Source organism: Juglans microcarpa x Juglans regia, chromosome 7S (assembly GCF_004785595.1).
Source record: "Juglans microcarpa x Juglans regia isolate MS1-56 chromosome 7S, Jm3101_v1.0, whole genome shotgun sequence".
Taxonomy (NCBI): Eukaryota; Viridiplantae; Streptophyta; class Magnoliopsida; order Fagales; family Juglandaceae; genus Juglans; species Juglans microcarpa x Juglans regia.
The window spans coordinates 9,338,142-9,353,807 of NC_054607.1; the positions used below are offsets into that span (position 1 = coordinate 9,338,142).

A 15,666-nucleotide genomic window follows, 5' to 3' on the forward strand; every position below is an offset into this window, starting at 1 on the left:
TAGTTATTAATTAATACTGTCCCCATCTTTTGGAAAAGCTACAATCATTCTATCGAGTCATCGACAGTCATATCCGTTGGAGAATCTAATAGCATATACAGAAGAAAATCGAATTTAAAGTAATATTAAATACAATTTTAAAAATTTATATACATCTCATGTATATATATATTTTTTAATAAAAATAGAATCGATCCATTTTTAAAAATAATTTTTTTATACGTGAAATCTTTAGGCACATGATTAAGACGGTATATATAATTAACTAGTCATTTCTCCTCAATTAAAATAAAACAGATCAATCCCATCACAACGTACATATAATTAGTCGTATATATATACGATGATCATCAAATTATAACATGCATACATGCAGCATGTTCATGCATAATTCGTACGTAGCTGTTGATCATTGACCTTTAATCTCCTTTGATTTTCTTTCAAGTAATGATGGCTTAAACGCGTTTTTAGTTGCATGTAATATTTCAATTAATCATCATGTGCACCCCATTGGAGTTGATCTTTATAAGCTATGCATCCAACACCCCAAGTGTCACTACATTAATAGTCGACAACCCTAACTAGCCTTTTGGCTCTCTCTCTCTCTCTCTCTCTCATGTGCAAGATGGGACAACCTAAATTATCTCACCCAACATGCCATTATTTTCCATGCATGAGAAGGGGAATGCGCGCAGTGTCCTTTTTTGACTGAAAGTTGTATATCTTTTTTAGGGGCGTTTTCATATGAAACATAATTAGCTTGAGCTTCAAAGTCAATGTTAATGTCCTCGTTGAATACTAATTCGACCGTACGTGTACATCGTGATCATGAATCACATCCTGGGTGAAATCTTTTATCAAGCATATATAGTGATCTAATGTATATTTGACGAAGCATCATGCATGATGAGTTGCGATCGATATTCATGTCACATGTGAAATGTGAATTACGTGTATGAAAACAAAGCAAAATGAAAATGGGATCAAGTCGGTCTTTTAAAAGAAAATGCAATTCATAAGGTTTTCTAGATCAATATATATATATATATATATATATATATATATATATATATATATATATAATAGACCCCAAGTCGGATGGTTAGACATTAATGACAAAATAAACTTAATTGAGGAAAAATACACGATTAATTATAAGATTTCACTTCAAGAGAAAATTAATGGTTTTTTTTAATGAGACTTTCATCGCAAAAAATCATCATTTCATCTAAAAAAGTAATTGGCATGGGATCATGACATTGAAAAATATGTTTTGGATGAAATTTAGCAGTCTGACCAAAATTGTGATATGTATGATTCTAACACCTGCAATCAAAGTTATAGATAAAATATGAATGCCGCCACTTCTCCTCGCCTAATCAACTAAGAGATAAGTCTCATTGCCCAATCAAGGGATAAGTCTTCTCGCCCAAGTCTTTATCTCTTCCCGCATACTTAAGTCTCATTATCCAACTTTGTTGCTCCTCGCTCAAATCTTTATCTCTTCTCGCCTATTTTGATCTGGTCTACCTTCTCTAAGTAGTCCAATACTTTTAACGTTGCATCTGTCAGCTGAGCCTCATCGGTCTTAGATTCGGACTCGGATCCCCTTGCATCAGGCTCCCCTAGTTGGAAAGAACTTGTCTTCGAGTTCACGCTATTGTCGACAAAGCAAGGGTTGGGGTGTTTGATATTGAACACATCTGAAGTTCTCATAGGACTGGGAAGATGCAGTCTATATGCATTGTCATTGATCTTTTGGAGAACTTCACAAGGTGCAATCTTCCTATCCTTCAACTTGTTGTGCACCCCAACATGGAAACGATCACGGGTTAGTACAGCCCAAACAAAAATGCCAACCTCAAAAAGTGTCTAGCGACGACAATTGTCGATGTTAACCTTGTACTTCGCATTGCTCGCCTGAATTTTTTGTTTGACTTGGTTGTGTACTCCTCGAAGGTGGTTTGCCATCTCTTCAGCCTTGATGTCCAGGCAACCAATCCGTGGGCCAAGGACCAAATCAAGGACGCCCGGCAAATTCTGACCGTACACAACTTCAAATGAACTCAACCGAATAATTCGGTTCTTGGATCGGTTGTAAGCAAACCCTGCTGCGATAAGGTGAGGTCCCACTATTTTGGCTTAGTACCCACCAAACTTCTTAGGAGGTTGCCCAAAGTTGGATTCACCACCTTGGTTTGCCTGTCCGTTTGGGGGTGATAGGCACTACTAAAGTTTAGCTTCGTTCCGAGTTTTTCCCACATACTTTTCCAGAAATTACTTATAAACTTTGTATTCTGATCTGAGGTGATAGACCGAGGAACACCATGCAGGTGAACAATCTCCTTGAAATAAAGGTGGGCGATCCGGGTAGCGTCCATGTCTTTTTGCAAGCTACAAAATGGGTCATCTTAAAAAAATCAATTGACCACGACGAAGATTGAATCCATGACGTGTTGGGTCCTTAGTAAACCTAAGACAAAATCCATACTGATGTCAAGCCATAGACCATCAGGTATAGGTAACGGAGCATAAAGACTAGCATTGGTGAGGGTTCCCTTCGCTCTCTAGCACACAAAATATTTTGCCACGTCATTGGTCAACTTGGGCTAATAGTAATCTACGGTGATTAAAGCCAAGGTATTTTGTTGCCCAAAGTGCCCCTCACCATGCAATTCCTGTATAATGTGCTCTCAATGAACAATCTGGGATACACAACTGTAGGCAATGAAATAAGAATCCGTCGTGCAAGAGAAAATCACTTCGCCTTCCCTTTGTTACTTCCTTAAGAATCTTTCCAAAGGATGGATCTCCAGCGTACAAATCCTTGAAAGTGTCAAAGCCCTCCACTCTAGTTCTAATGGTGGTGAGGAGTGCCACTCACCTGCTTAACGCTTCTGCAACCCGATTCAAGCTTCCCAATTGGTGCCTCAGCAAAAATGTGAACTCCTGTAAGTATGCTACCCACTTAGCATGCCGCTTGCTCAACTTGTGCTGGCTATTGATATACTTCAGGGCCTCGTGGTCAGTGATAAGAATGAACTCTTTCTGTACCAGGTAGTGATGTCAATGCTTGAGGGATTGAACTATGGCGTAGAAATCTAGATCATAAGTTGAATAATTCTGCTTCGACCCTGATAGTTTCTCACTAAAAAAGGCTATCAACGGCTCCTTTTGACGCAAAACACCACCAATGCTAACCTCAGATGCATCACAATTGACTTCGAACGCCGTATCAAAATCTGAAAGTGCTAAGACTGGTACCTCTGTCATCTTCTGCTTGATCAATTGAAAACTGGTCTTTGCCTTCTCAGACCACTGGAAGTCACACCCCTTAAGGCACTTCTGTGATATGGGCAATCAAATTGTTGAAGTGACTGATCTGCATGCACACCATCAGTTGACACAACAAAACCAAGGAAAGCTACATAAGTGGTGAAAAAATAACGCTTCTTCTGATTGATGAACAGAAGCTCCGTTCTTAACATATCAAAATAGCTTGAAAGTGATCAAAGTGTGACGCCCATGTCAGACAATAAATGAGGATGTCGTCAAAGAAAAGTACAATGAATTTCTCCATAAAGGGCCGTAAAACCTCATGCATAAACCTCATGAATGTACTTGGCGTATTGGACAGCCCAAAAGGCATGACCATCCATTCATACAACTCATGTTGCGTCTTAAATGCTGTTTTCCACTCATCTCCAAGCCTTATCCTGATCTGATGGTATACATTTTTAAGGTCAATTTTTTAGAAAACCTTAGAACCGGATAGTTGATCCAACATATCATCTAGACATGGAATAGAAAATATGTACTTCATTGTGATTTTATTGATTGCTCTGCTGTCAACGCACATATGTCAGGAAACATCTTTCTTCGATACCAGCATGGCAGAGACTGCACATGGGCTCATGCTCTCATGGATGTAGCCCTTCTCTAATAACTCCACCACCTGATACTGCAACTCTTCAGATTCTTTAGGACTAAGGCGATATGCAGTTTGATTTGGCAAACTCGATCCCAAAATAAGGTCGATCTAATGTTGAATATCCCTCAGAGCATCATCAATGGATTAGCTAAAAGCTAAATTCATTGAGTACTTAGCTATTAAAGAGGAAAATATGTTCACAATGGAGTAGCTAAATTCCAAATAATTACAATGACTTTCAAAACTTTTTTCAAATTTGAAGGTTACTATATATACATTAAATACATATTTTATTAATTATTTTTCTCTCATTTTCTTTCTATCACATATTTTATCACAATTGGTATATTAATTTGAGCTAGTGATATATTAATTTAATAAGAATATGATTATTAATTAATATATAATAGGTAGAATAGTAAAATATGATAAAATAAAATAAATTAATAATTAAAAAATTAGATATTTTTGAAATTATTAGTTATTCATTACTATATAATGAATAAATGGATAATCCAATGTGGAGATTTGATGTGAATAATCAAAACCAAATTCATCTTATATTATTTTATTGTTATATAATGAAAAAATAGATATTCCAATGTGGAGATTTATGTGAATGAAATAGTCAAAAGTCAAATTTCTCTTACATTCATAAAAAAATGTCCTTTAATTTTGGCTAATCCATTGAGAGTGCTCTGAGGTGGCAGCCCAGGAGGAAGATCTTCTAGCATCAGGTCAGAAAACTCTACTAGCAGTTGTTGCACCTCTGCGGGTAAATTTGGACTCACATCTGCTGCACTATTCCCACAAGGTAGCAGGGCTCAATCTCCTCTAGAAACTTGGACATGAAAAACAGGTTAGTACTAATGGCTACCGAGGTAGGGGCAATTCCTTCCTGACGAGGTGCCCACAATCTTCTTCCCTTTGATGCTAAAGGACTACGTATTCTTCCGCCCGTCGTGAATAACACTGTGATCATATTGTCAAAGCTTGCCTAACAATACATGAGAGGCATCCATAGATATAATATCACACCAAGCATTATCAGAATATTTTCTGCCGATCGAAAAAGACACTAGGCATCGCCTATCTACTGTTACCTCACTGCCTTTATTTAGCCACGACAATTTATACGGCTTGGGGTGACGATCTATTTTCAACTATAACTTCTAGAGAGCCTCTTCAGACACCACATTCTCACAACTGCCACAGTCAATGATAATCTTACATACTTTATCAACAACTGTACAGGTCGTGTAGAAAATATTGATTCTCAACCAATCATCCCCTGAATAACCATTGGGAGTCAGTAAGCTCTTGCGAACGACTAGGGTCTCATGGCCATCACCATACAACACGTTTACATCTTCTTCATCATCGTACACAGGCTCTCTAATCTCTCCAGTTTCTTCTATGTCTTCCTCAATTAGGAGATTTTTGCCTTTCTGATTAGCAGGCTTCCTGCAATCAGTCATTCGATGCCCCTGTTCACCACATTTGAAAATCTAATATTAGAGTTATAACTCTGATCCTGTGGTGGTTGTTGGGTAGGACGAGGTTCTTAAGGGCGAACTGCTAGCTGCTTTGATCGCTTCTGATTACTGGCCTCCTGTTCTGCTACTTCTCCGCGACAAGTGCACACTGGTATGCTTCAGAAACCGTCCACAGCGTGTGAAGGTTGATGACATCTTGCAGTGACTGCCATAATCCGTTCAAATACCGCACCACCATCTGCTCTTTTGTCTCAGATCAATTGATAGAACTCTTTCGTGTAATCATTAACCAATCTCGTGCCCTGCCTCAATGAGTGAAGTCACTGAAACAGAGTTTGAGTGTAGCCAAAATGAAGGAAGTGTCCCTCCATCTTCTTCTTCATCTTCTCCCAATTAGTGATCTTGGCCTTACCCTGCCTGTCTCGTGATCGCCTCAACTGCTTCCACCACGCAGATGCTTTGCCCTTAAGTTTGATGGCGATCAGTTTCACTTTGGCACGATCTAGGACTTCCTTATAATAAGAAATCCACTCCACTTCATTCAACCAATTAATGAACCCTTTAGCCTGTAATGTACCACATACCAGAAAACTCAGGTAGATCCACTCTGAAACAGAGGTCCCCAGACACTCCTCCCGACCATGGTGCTCCCAGAATAGAGCACAGTTGTGATATAGATTTTCAAAACTGGATTCAAACTCTTGATCATAAGTCTGACTCTCTTGGTTTTGCGCCTCCAGATGCTGGCATAATTCTGCTATTTACCTTTGCAAATCTACAATCATCGTGTCCTGTATGTTACGATTGCGCGGGGAGGAGGGGGGACTTCCTCATTCAGAACCTGTCCACGTCAACCATGACCTCTACTACCATCTATGTAAACTGATAATAATTCACCCTAGGAAAATGCTATAGCTCTGATGCCAATTGACGTCGAAACAGAATAAAAGATTAATTTGACAACTAGTTAAACAACAAAAGCTAGAGATTGAGATTGAGAAAATTCGCAAACAGAGATAAACTCTGAGATTAAGGTTTTACCATAAAAATATATCAATCCCCTTCTAAAGCCTACAAGCCGGACTTAAATAGCTAACGAAGAATGACAAAACTGTAATTAAGCCAAACCAATAAGGAATAAGATAACTATGACTAAAATGTAGCCTAAGAATTCGGAATAAAATCGTTACTAAAGATAAACATTACCATAAAAGAAAATTAACCAAAAATTAAAGAGTTGACTAAAGTTGACGTTTTGGAGGTAAAAACGACTATTTTTGGGCCGCAAGGGGCCCACTAGACAAAGCATGGTGACCATGATGTGCGTGCCGAATAAAGCTTTTCGAATTTGAGTCATATGCGTGATTCTGACACCTGTAGCCAAAGTTATGGATAAAATACGGATGCTGCCACTTCTCCTTGCCCAACCAACTAAGAGATAAGTCTCCTCGCCCAACTGAGGGATAAGTCTCCTTGCCTAAGTCTTTATCTCTTCTCGCCTACTTAAGTCTCTTCGCCTAAATTTGTCGCTCCTCGCCCAAATCTTTATCTTTTCCCGGCTACTTTGCACCGGTCTAACTTCTCTAAGTAGTCTAGTGCTTTTAATGTCGCGTCTGTCAGTTGAGTCTCATCGGTCTCGGATTCCCTTGCATCAAAGTTATAATTATATATGGAAATAATAAGATGTATATAATTAAACTGATACATTCAATAATACAGAAGATAGTTGTTCAAGTGTTGTTATAGAAAAACATTAAAATAAATTATATCTAGAACTTTTACGTATACATAAAAGCATCCACTATAACTGTTAATGTTGGATCTGCGTCTCCCTAGCCTCCTTGGTTCATATTGTTCATGTTGTCGCAATCGTATCTCCATATATACATTTGTCTACTGCAATACTCCTCAAATTGCCTCTGCTTTGTTCACAATTACTTGATCTCTAACCTAACTGTATCTAAGTCGTCGTGAGAACAATCATGCATTCACAATGCTCCTATCTGATGAGGACATGAAAGTGGAAGGCTTGAAATAGTATCCCAAGCCCCACAAATATCATGAACAAGATCTTAGGAATTAGGGAAAAATATCAACATCAGTACTAGTATTTGGGGAGTCCTAAAATGCAAAATCGGAATATATATTAATGAATTTAAAATTTAGTTACATGCACTTGCAAAATTCTCTCGTGCCTGGGGTGGGTCTATTCTCCATTGCAAATGGTGTGCGATGTAGCATATGACTTTACGATATTGTAGTTATCAAGATCCTCTTCTAGCTACATGATTTAAAAATTAAAAATATCACAAGTACTGCATATATATATGTAAGTAATATTGTTCAATAACAATTATCAATTTTTAGAGAGTCAATGAAATATCTCTAGTGATTTGCATAATATCAAATCTTCAAGTGTGATCTATTTATTTTATTTATATGACTTCTTTCTTATGAGAAATTAAAAAAAAAAAATAGATCATTAATAAGAAAATGAAAAGTGAGAAAAGATATTGCCTAAACCATTTATTTGATATGTAAAATCTTCAAACATGTCGTAGAACTTTTCTCAATTGCCGGACCTGCACATGTTTTGAAAAGTATCTTGACATGCCTCCTTGTTCTCAACTTTAATTCGGATAGAACTCATATGGTATTTACCTTATAGTTACGGCATGCATTATTCATCAGCTAATCAACATTGTCTCGCTTCACGAGTTAGTCAAAACTAAGATCGAAGTTGTAATTATTAAGGAAATATTATTAATAAATAAAAATATAGAGAATTTCATCAAACCCATTAATTATGCTAAAGGGAATATATATACTATTTTCTTGTGCCAAGTAAATATGCTTTCTATTTTCTCTTAAAAGTTGAATAAAATATTGTTATAATAATATTTTTTTAATATTATTATTGTTTTGAAATTTAAAAAAATTGAATTGTATATTATATTTTGTATGAAAATTTGATAAAGTTATAATTATTAGATCAGTTAAGATGAGTTGAGAGGATTTTTGTATCTAAACCGAGCCTAAACAGACTTTGGATTATGAAGATGTAGCCATAGATGCATAGTAGATACAGGCCGAAGGAGACCCACATGATGAGGCAAAGCAAGCCAACATCTGGATTCCCATGCATCAGTATAGTAGTAGTGCATGTTTATAGAATAATATTTCTCTTTTAAAGTAAATTATCAGCATGACTTTAATGGATTTAGATGCAATCTACATCATTCCCCGGAGTGGTATTAGGTCGTACGTACGTCCATAGTTTAAAAGGCCACCTAACAAAATTTATCTACCAAAAAAAAAAAAAGTAGAGAGATTGGCTGGAGAAGTCAGAAAAATGGCCATGCGCGCGCATGTTTGAATATGGGCGCCTGACCAAAAATAGTACGTACAGTACCATTTTTTTAGCCTTTAGGAGAAAAAATGCAAAGAAAAGCGAAACTGAAGGAACAATAGCTCGTCTCTGACTCTGAAAAGAGTATTGTATTGAGCGTGCAGAAGACGGAGACCCCCAACATGATGAACGTGCAATTATATATAGAGATTTTAGTCTGAGTTACAGTACCTTTTTTGTTTAATTTTTCCAACTCGTGCATGTGATCCACTCACAAATTAGACTAGCAAAGGTTTGCATGTTTGATCAACGTCTTTTTCTCCATTTCTCACTTAATTGGACTAACCTGGCGGCCTGATCATGCTTGCTTGTGTGTGTTGACCCGCCACTGTTTTTAGCTTTTGGACTCCCTACTGCATGTCGGTCCTTCGGGGATCGATCTGTGCATGGGTACTGATGGATTATTACCTTTTATTAGATATTCTCAAACGGAGGCATGCAAAAAGTCGTGTTCATATATGCGGTGAATGTCAATTACTAGGGAATAAAAGAAATAAGTCGTACACAATTGTAAAAAGATTTCATAAAAATAACATCAAAGCTGACGTTGTTTCATGTGATATGTTATATCTATTTTACGATAAAAGTAACTTTACAAACTCACGTACTACACCAAACCATGTCAGTTAGTAAATTTCTTTTATAAAATCTGTTTATGACTAAAGCATTTCTCATAAAAGATAAGACGAGTAGTACTTTTAGTTCAATACTTTCTTAATTGGCTTTAAGGCATCCTTTCATTACTTACCAAGAGAAAGGTCACTTCTCATGTAGATCATCAAGTTATTAGATCTACATGAGAAGTGACCCAAAAGAAGGATTGCAAGGTTTGGACAACATCTAGCAAGTTTAATTTGATGTATTAGGCCAAGTGTACATGATGCATTGGTAAATTAATTTGTATACACTGTATATGATATCCATTAATTTATATAAGGATTATGGAAAGTTGATTTGGATTCCTGATTTGGACCTAGCTGGATCAGAAAATATTAGATCTGCAGGATGATCACATGATCATGATGATTTTAAATTTTCCAGTACAAAGCCATAAGATCAGTGGTAAATCTGGAGCTAGGCTGCTGCTGGTGGTGGTGGTGGTGGTGGTACTGGATGGTAGCGGCCAGGAATGATACATTAATTATGAGCTATTAGATTAAGGAAAAAAAAAAACAAACCCTTTTATTAAGGAAACCGTTTGTATTAAGGAAACTGTTTATATATTTTTAAAAGAAAAAAAAAACATACTTTTTTATACATTTCATGGACGGCAATGTGATTTTCTACTCATCTTAAAAACTATCCATTGATAGCATCGATCGATCGGCTGCTTTATATAAATATAAATAGTAGATATAATCTTAAATTGTGTAAAATTCACACAATCTCTTTAAAAAAAAGAATAGAGTCTATTATTAAAAAATAAATTTTTTTTTTTTTTATATAAATCTCATATTTTATTAATTTTTTTCAAAATGAATATACGGGATCACTTGTACACATGAACTACATAAATCGTTTCTTCCGTGTGTATATATATATATATATATATACAAGTCGGTGGAACATAGATTGTACTAGGACCACTTCCCCTTGCATTGATTTCCACATGCTGTGATTTTCTTTTGTTCTTTTTTATGCTGTCTTTTCTCGTTTAGCAAACGCACAATAATTCTTACAGCGAGTCAACTAAAGATGCATGCTTTCTTTCTTGATGTTGTGATTTTCCATGGAAGCGCGATTATTTTTGGACATTTGGGGCAAGCCAATTACAAGGTGTTTATGACAAATATAAAATAAACTCTGCACTATTTTTCATGACGAGGTAATTCATGATGATCTAATGATTCTAGTGTTCATCAAGCTGATTCAACATGATCCAACCCAAAGCTTTGTTCAACAATATCTCTATTATTTGTGGGTTGGATCAGCTTTCAACTGAAAAAATCTAAGACAAAATCAAATCCTCATGATTTTGTATGGGAATTTGCTTTCAAATACTAATTATGTAAAAATTCAAAATAATTATGCTTATGTGGTTTTAGAGTACTGCATTACAATGAAGAGTTGACCGCATTATTTATATTCTAAGAATACCTAATAATATTAAAAAAATAATATTTTAATAACATTTTTTTCAATTTTTAACTTTTATCTCAATTCACTATCCAAACCTCCCTTAGTTTGGGTTTTGTGGTTTTCCTCCAACTCTATCATGTTTTAAGAGGTATGGAAAGCTTCCAAATCTATTGAAACTGTCAAAAACATTATTGTCCAAAATATACAAATAATTAATCGAAATCCTATTAAAGTTTTTACCCCAGCTCTAAGATCTAGATTAATAGAAGATAACTGCATTACATGAAAATTAAATTTTAGGCCTGGGCAACGGGGGCCCATCCCTCAGCCCGCTTGTTAGAGTTTGGGAGCGAAGGAAGGGGCGAGTCACTGATCTGGTGATTTCCATGCATGGAGAGCCATTGCGTAGATTTGTATTAACAATGGCCCGTCGAACTGATGAGGCTAAGGAGTATATAAGGGCGATGACGAGGTGCAGCGGGAAAAATTGACTCCCTACTCAAGCAGGGGCGGGGTGCGAGAGTTGTGGCTGCCCGGCTGTGTCAGGCGGGCAGCACCCCTATCAGCTCTTACCAATGCCCAACAATTGCCAACAACATTAAAATTAAAATAAATGCTAATAAAAATCTACCAACATTTATTAATTATCGAAGCAAAAAATGCAAGTATTTAAGAGTGTCAAGAAAAATAATTTACCTATTTTTTATTAAAAAAAAATTATCTTTACCTTTGCTTGTAATAGCTTAGTGACACTTATAAATGCCACAATTTTTATATGGTTTCCCCCTATCAAAAAAGAAAACAGATAGTTTGTCTTTGTGGGGTGAGTTTGAATGGCAAGGCAAGCTGAAAAGGGTGTCTTGGACACACCTGTTAGGCCTATTAAAGAATTAGGATTGGGCTTGAGGAATCTGAATGATCTAATGCAAGCTCTTCATTAGATGATGGTGATCTCTCTATATGCATGGCAGGTCATTAATTAGTTTCAAATCATTACGGTCTCTCTATATGCATCAAAAATACTTTTAAGGCAGATATGAGTCTCACTGAAATAAGAGTTAGACGTTATCATTCTGCTCTATCAAAAATACTTTCTGAATGTACGGCTCACTGATTCAGAAAAGTTAAGTTACTTAGCTATCCAACCTTATCTTTCATTAGATGATCTATTTTTAGGTTTAAGCTGGAATGTTAACTTGTTAAACCAGCTTGAGGGCCCTTAACTAGTGCAAGAAGTTTCTAATGTTTGCCATTGTCTTGAGGAATGGAAGATCGACCAAAGAATTTGGAAGGATACAAAAGGGGAATTTAGAATTTAATCTGCTTGGCAGAATTTGAGAAGAACATACCCTAATTTTCCACTAGCCAACACTTTAATTCCTACTAAGATCTCGGTGATTGGATGGAAACTAGCTTTTAATGCAATAGTACTTGTTGATTCAACAATAAGATGTGTCAGCCCATCTAATGTCATTGCTGTAGAATAAATTTCAATATTGAAATTGTTGATCATCTGTTTACTGAATGAGACTTAGGTTAGGTTTGGATATTGACTATTTGAGATGAGATGAGTTAAGATGAGAGTTAAAAATTGAATAAAATATTATTAAAATATCATTTTTTAATATTATTATTGTTTTAGAATTTGAAAAGCTGGTTGAATTGTTTATTGTATTTTGTATAAGAATTTGTGAAAGTTGTAATGATGAGATCAGATGGGTTGAGATTAACTCTCGAACCAAGCCTTAGCTTCTGTGAAATGGTGGCAGCTTTCAAAGAAGAGATGATCAAGCCTCTATTCTTGCTTCCATTACTCCTATGTTCATCTTATGGGAGATCTGGTTAGCTAGAAACGATCATGATCTTCACAAAGGTAAAGAACCTGTGGTTTCAACTGTTATCAATAAAATCAAACATTGGTTACTTGAATAAAATGCTTTTGCTAAACCTTCTCGAAATCTTCAATTTAGTACTCAATTTTCTCTACAAATTCTGGGCATTAATCGTCTTCATGTCAAAGTTAAAAGGCCTTTTCCAATTACTTGGCAGCCTCATCCTTCAGGATGTGTTAAGTTTAACATTGATGGTTCTTCATTTGGGAATTCTGGTATGGCTGGATGTGGAAATATCTTGAGAAATGCAGCTGTGGAAGTTGTATTTGCCTTCTCTCTCCCTTTGGGACATGAAACTAATACTTTGGCTGAGCTAATGGCACTTAAACAAGGCCTCTTATTTTGTTTGTAGCTAGATTTCTCAGGTGTAGTATTTGAAACTGATTCGGCTATCAATGTTCAATGGTTTCTTAATTCCACTTCTTCACCATGGCATTTTTATAACCTTTGGGAGGACATTCTTGCTTTCCAATAAGTTTTATCTTTTTCCATACAACATTCATATAGAATGGATAAGAGGTGTATCGACCACTTATTCTTTAGCTATTCAATTGCCATTATTGGCTTTGGTGGAGTAAATGATGGATATATTAAGATTGCCTCGATTGGCCTTTCGGACCAATCTCTGCAGAGTAAACTACAGTCTCGTGCACCGCACTCTCGAAAGTTTTCCTATACGGAACTAGTTAAATTGTTGTCTTTTCACCAGGAGATGTGACCTCAAAAGATTGTTTGCACCCATGAGGTGTTAAATTTAGACTTTAAAAAGAGTGATACCCAAATACCAAAGCCGTCACCACTTCAGTCAACCCCTTGGGATTAAATGTAAAATTTGATTGTAATTAGCACAAGATAGAAATATCATTTTTCTTAAAAGCTTGATTTTTGAATTTTGTAATCCCTCAGCTTTTCTTGTAAATGGTATTCCTTCATGAAAAGTGAGAGTCATGAATAAAATAAAGAATACTGTGCTCCTTTTTAAAAAAAAAAAAATTAATGTAACTTGCATTTACAATTGGTAATCTATAGTATTAATTGAAGGTATCCTAACTTCGTTACATATAATTGCGCAGGTTCACGACTAGTGATTATCTAATCATTGAGTCGGTCTTGGTCTACTTCATACATTAGTTCAAGCCGTGGACCTCAAAATTTTTGGGGTTGCACCCCTTTTATCCATCATGTTCAGCAACCTCTTAGCTTTTTCAATCCGATTCATCTCACATAATCCACTCAGTAACTTGTCACACGTACATAAATCAGCAATAAATCCTTTCTTCTCCATCAAAACTTGCAACTCAAAAGCTTCATCAACCATCCCTCGGTTGCAAAAACCATCGATTAGAGTGTTAAACATGATACTGTCCAGTTCTATTCCTTTGGTATGCATGTCGTTTACATATGCCATTGCCATTCCCATTTCTTCAGCCTTGCAAAGACCGCTTATCAAAGCCCGGTAAGTATCGGCATTAGGAAGGATGCTTCTTTTCGTCATTTCATCAAACATGAAAACTGCACCGTCCATATATCCTAATCTACAATAGCCACGAATAATCAAATTGCACAAAAACGCATACACTACTAAACCTTTGTCATGCATATCAAATACCAACTTTTTAGCTTCGTCAACCTTCCCAAAACTCGTAAATCCATCTATCAATATTTTGTATGTACGATCATTGAATGCCAATCCTTCCTTGTCCATCAAAAGCAAAACCATATCCAACTCCCCAGAATTCCGTGCCTTGGCACAAGCATCTGCCATTATATTGAATGTTATAATATTTGGTTTGATTCCTCTACCAATCATCTCCTCCACCAATTCCCTACCCCTCTTGACCTCTCCACCCCTATACAAGCACTCCACCACGACTGTCAAAGAAAACACGGAAACCTCAATGCCCGACTCCACCATTCGATAAAAGAAGTCTAAAGCCAGTTGCATATGACCAGACCTTCTGAGGGCAAGCAAATGTACAGTACAAGTCCTCTCGTCCATCCCAATTCCATTATTCTTCATATATTCAAAAACTTCCGAAACTCCGTCGAACATGTTACAATCAGAATAAATATTAAGCACAGAATTGAAAAATTTTGTCAGCACTTTGGGGTCACTGCAGCAATTCCAAACCGTAGGAGCAAGTACAGAAAATGGGTACCTGGGGTGTTCGCCAACCGAGACGGATTTTATGGTTTTCTCAGCATCCGAGAACCTTCTCTCTCTGAGAAGCCTGCAAATTAGGGTCAAGTAGGCTTGCAGGTCAGGCTCGAAGGATACGAGAGATTGGTTCCGGAGGAGAAAGTTAAAGAAACGTAAGCATTTTGAGGATTTGAGCTCTGGGTCCGTGATAATGTGGAGGAGTGTGATGGGGCTGAGACATGACAGGAAGTAAGCAGTATCTGTGGTGGTTAGGGGTTTGGGAGCTGAGGAGTTTAGGGTTTGTGAGATGATTTCTGTAATGACTTGGTGGGGTTCAGGGCAGAAGTTGGGACGATGACTTCTCTTGAGGGTTTTGAGGGTTTTGAGATACTTTTGAAGAGCCATGATTTGGGTTTACGCCCAACCTCAACCCTTGCTACTCTGCAGCTCAGATTCATTCCTCCCAGAAATCGGAGCTGAAAAACGAGTAGCCCGTGTCCGGCCCATTTATCGAGGTCTTGTTTGGATTAAGCGATTAAAATGATATGATTTTAAATGAGTTAAATAAAATATTATTATAATATTATTTTTAATATTATTATTATTTTTAAATTTGAAGAAGTTGAATTATTTATTATATTTGTTTAAAAATTTAAAAAAACTATAATGATGAGATGAGATGAGATGAGATGAGATGAGATCACTTCTCAGTCACTGGG

General features: G+C 36.5%; 1 protein-coding gene across 1 annotated transcript; it reads right to left on the minus strand.

Moving 5' to 3' along the window:
* Positions 1 to 13,815: 13,815 nt before the first annotated feature.
* On the minus strand, positions 13,816 to 15,427 carry LOC121241658 (pentatricopeptide repeat-containing protein At2g28050). The gene has a single exon (XM_041139523.1). The coding sequence runs from the start codon at positions 15,350 to 15,352 to the stop codon at positions 13,940 to 13,942; it is 1,413 nt and encodes a 470-aa protein (XP_040995457.1). The 5' UTR covers positions 15,353 to 15,427; the 3' UTR covers positions 13,816 to 13,939.
* Between the last annotated feature and the right edge of the window lie 239 nt (positions 15,428 to 15,666).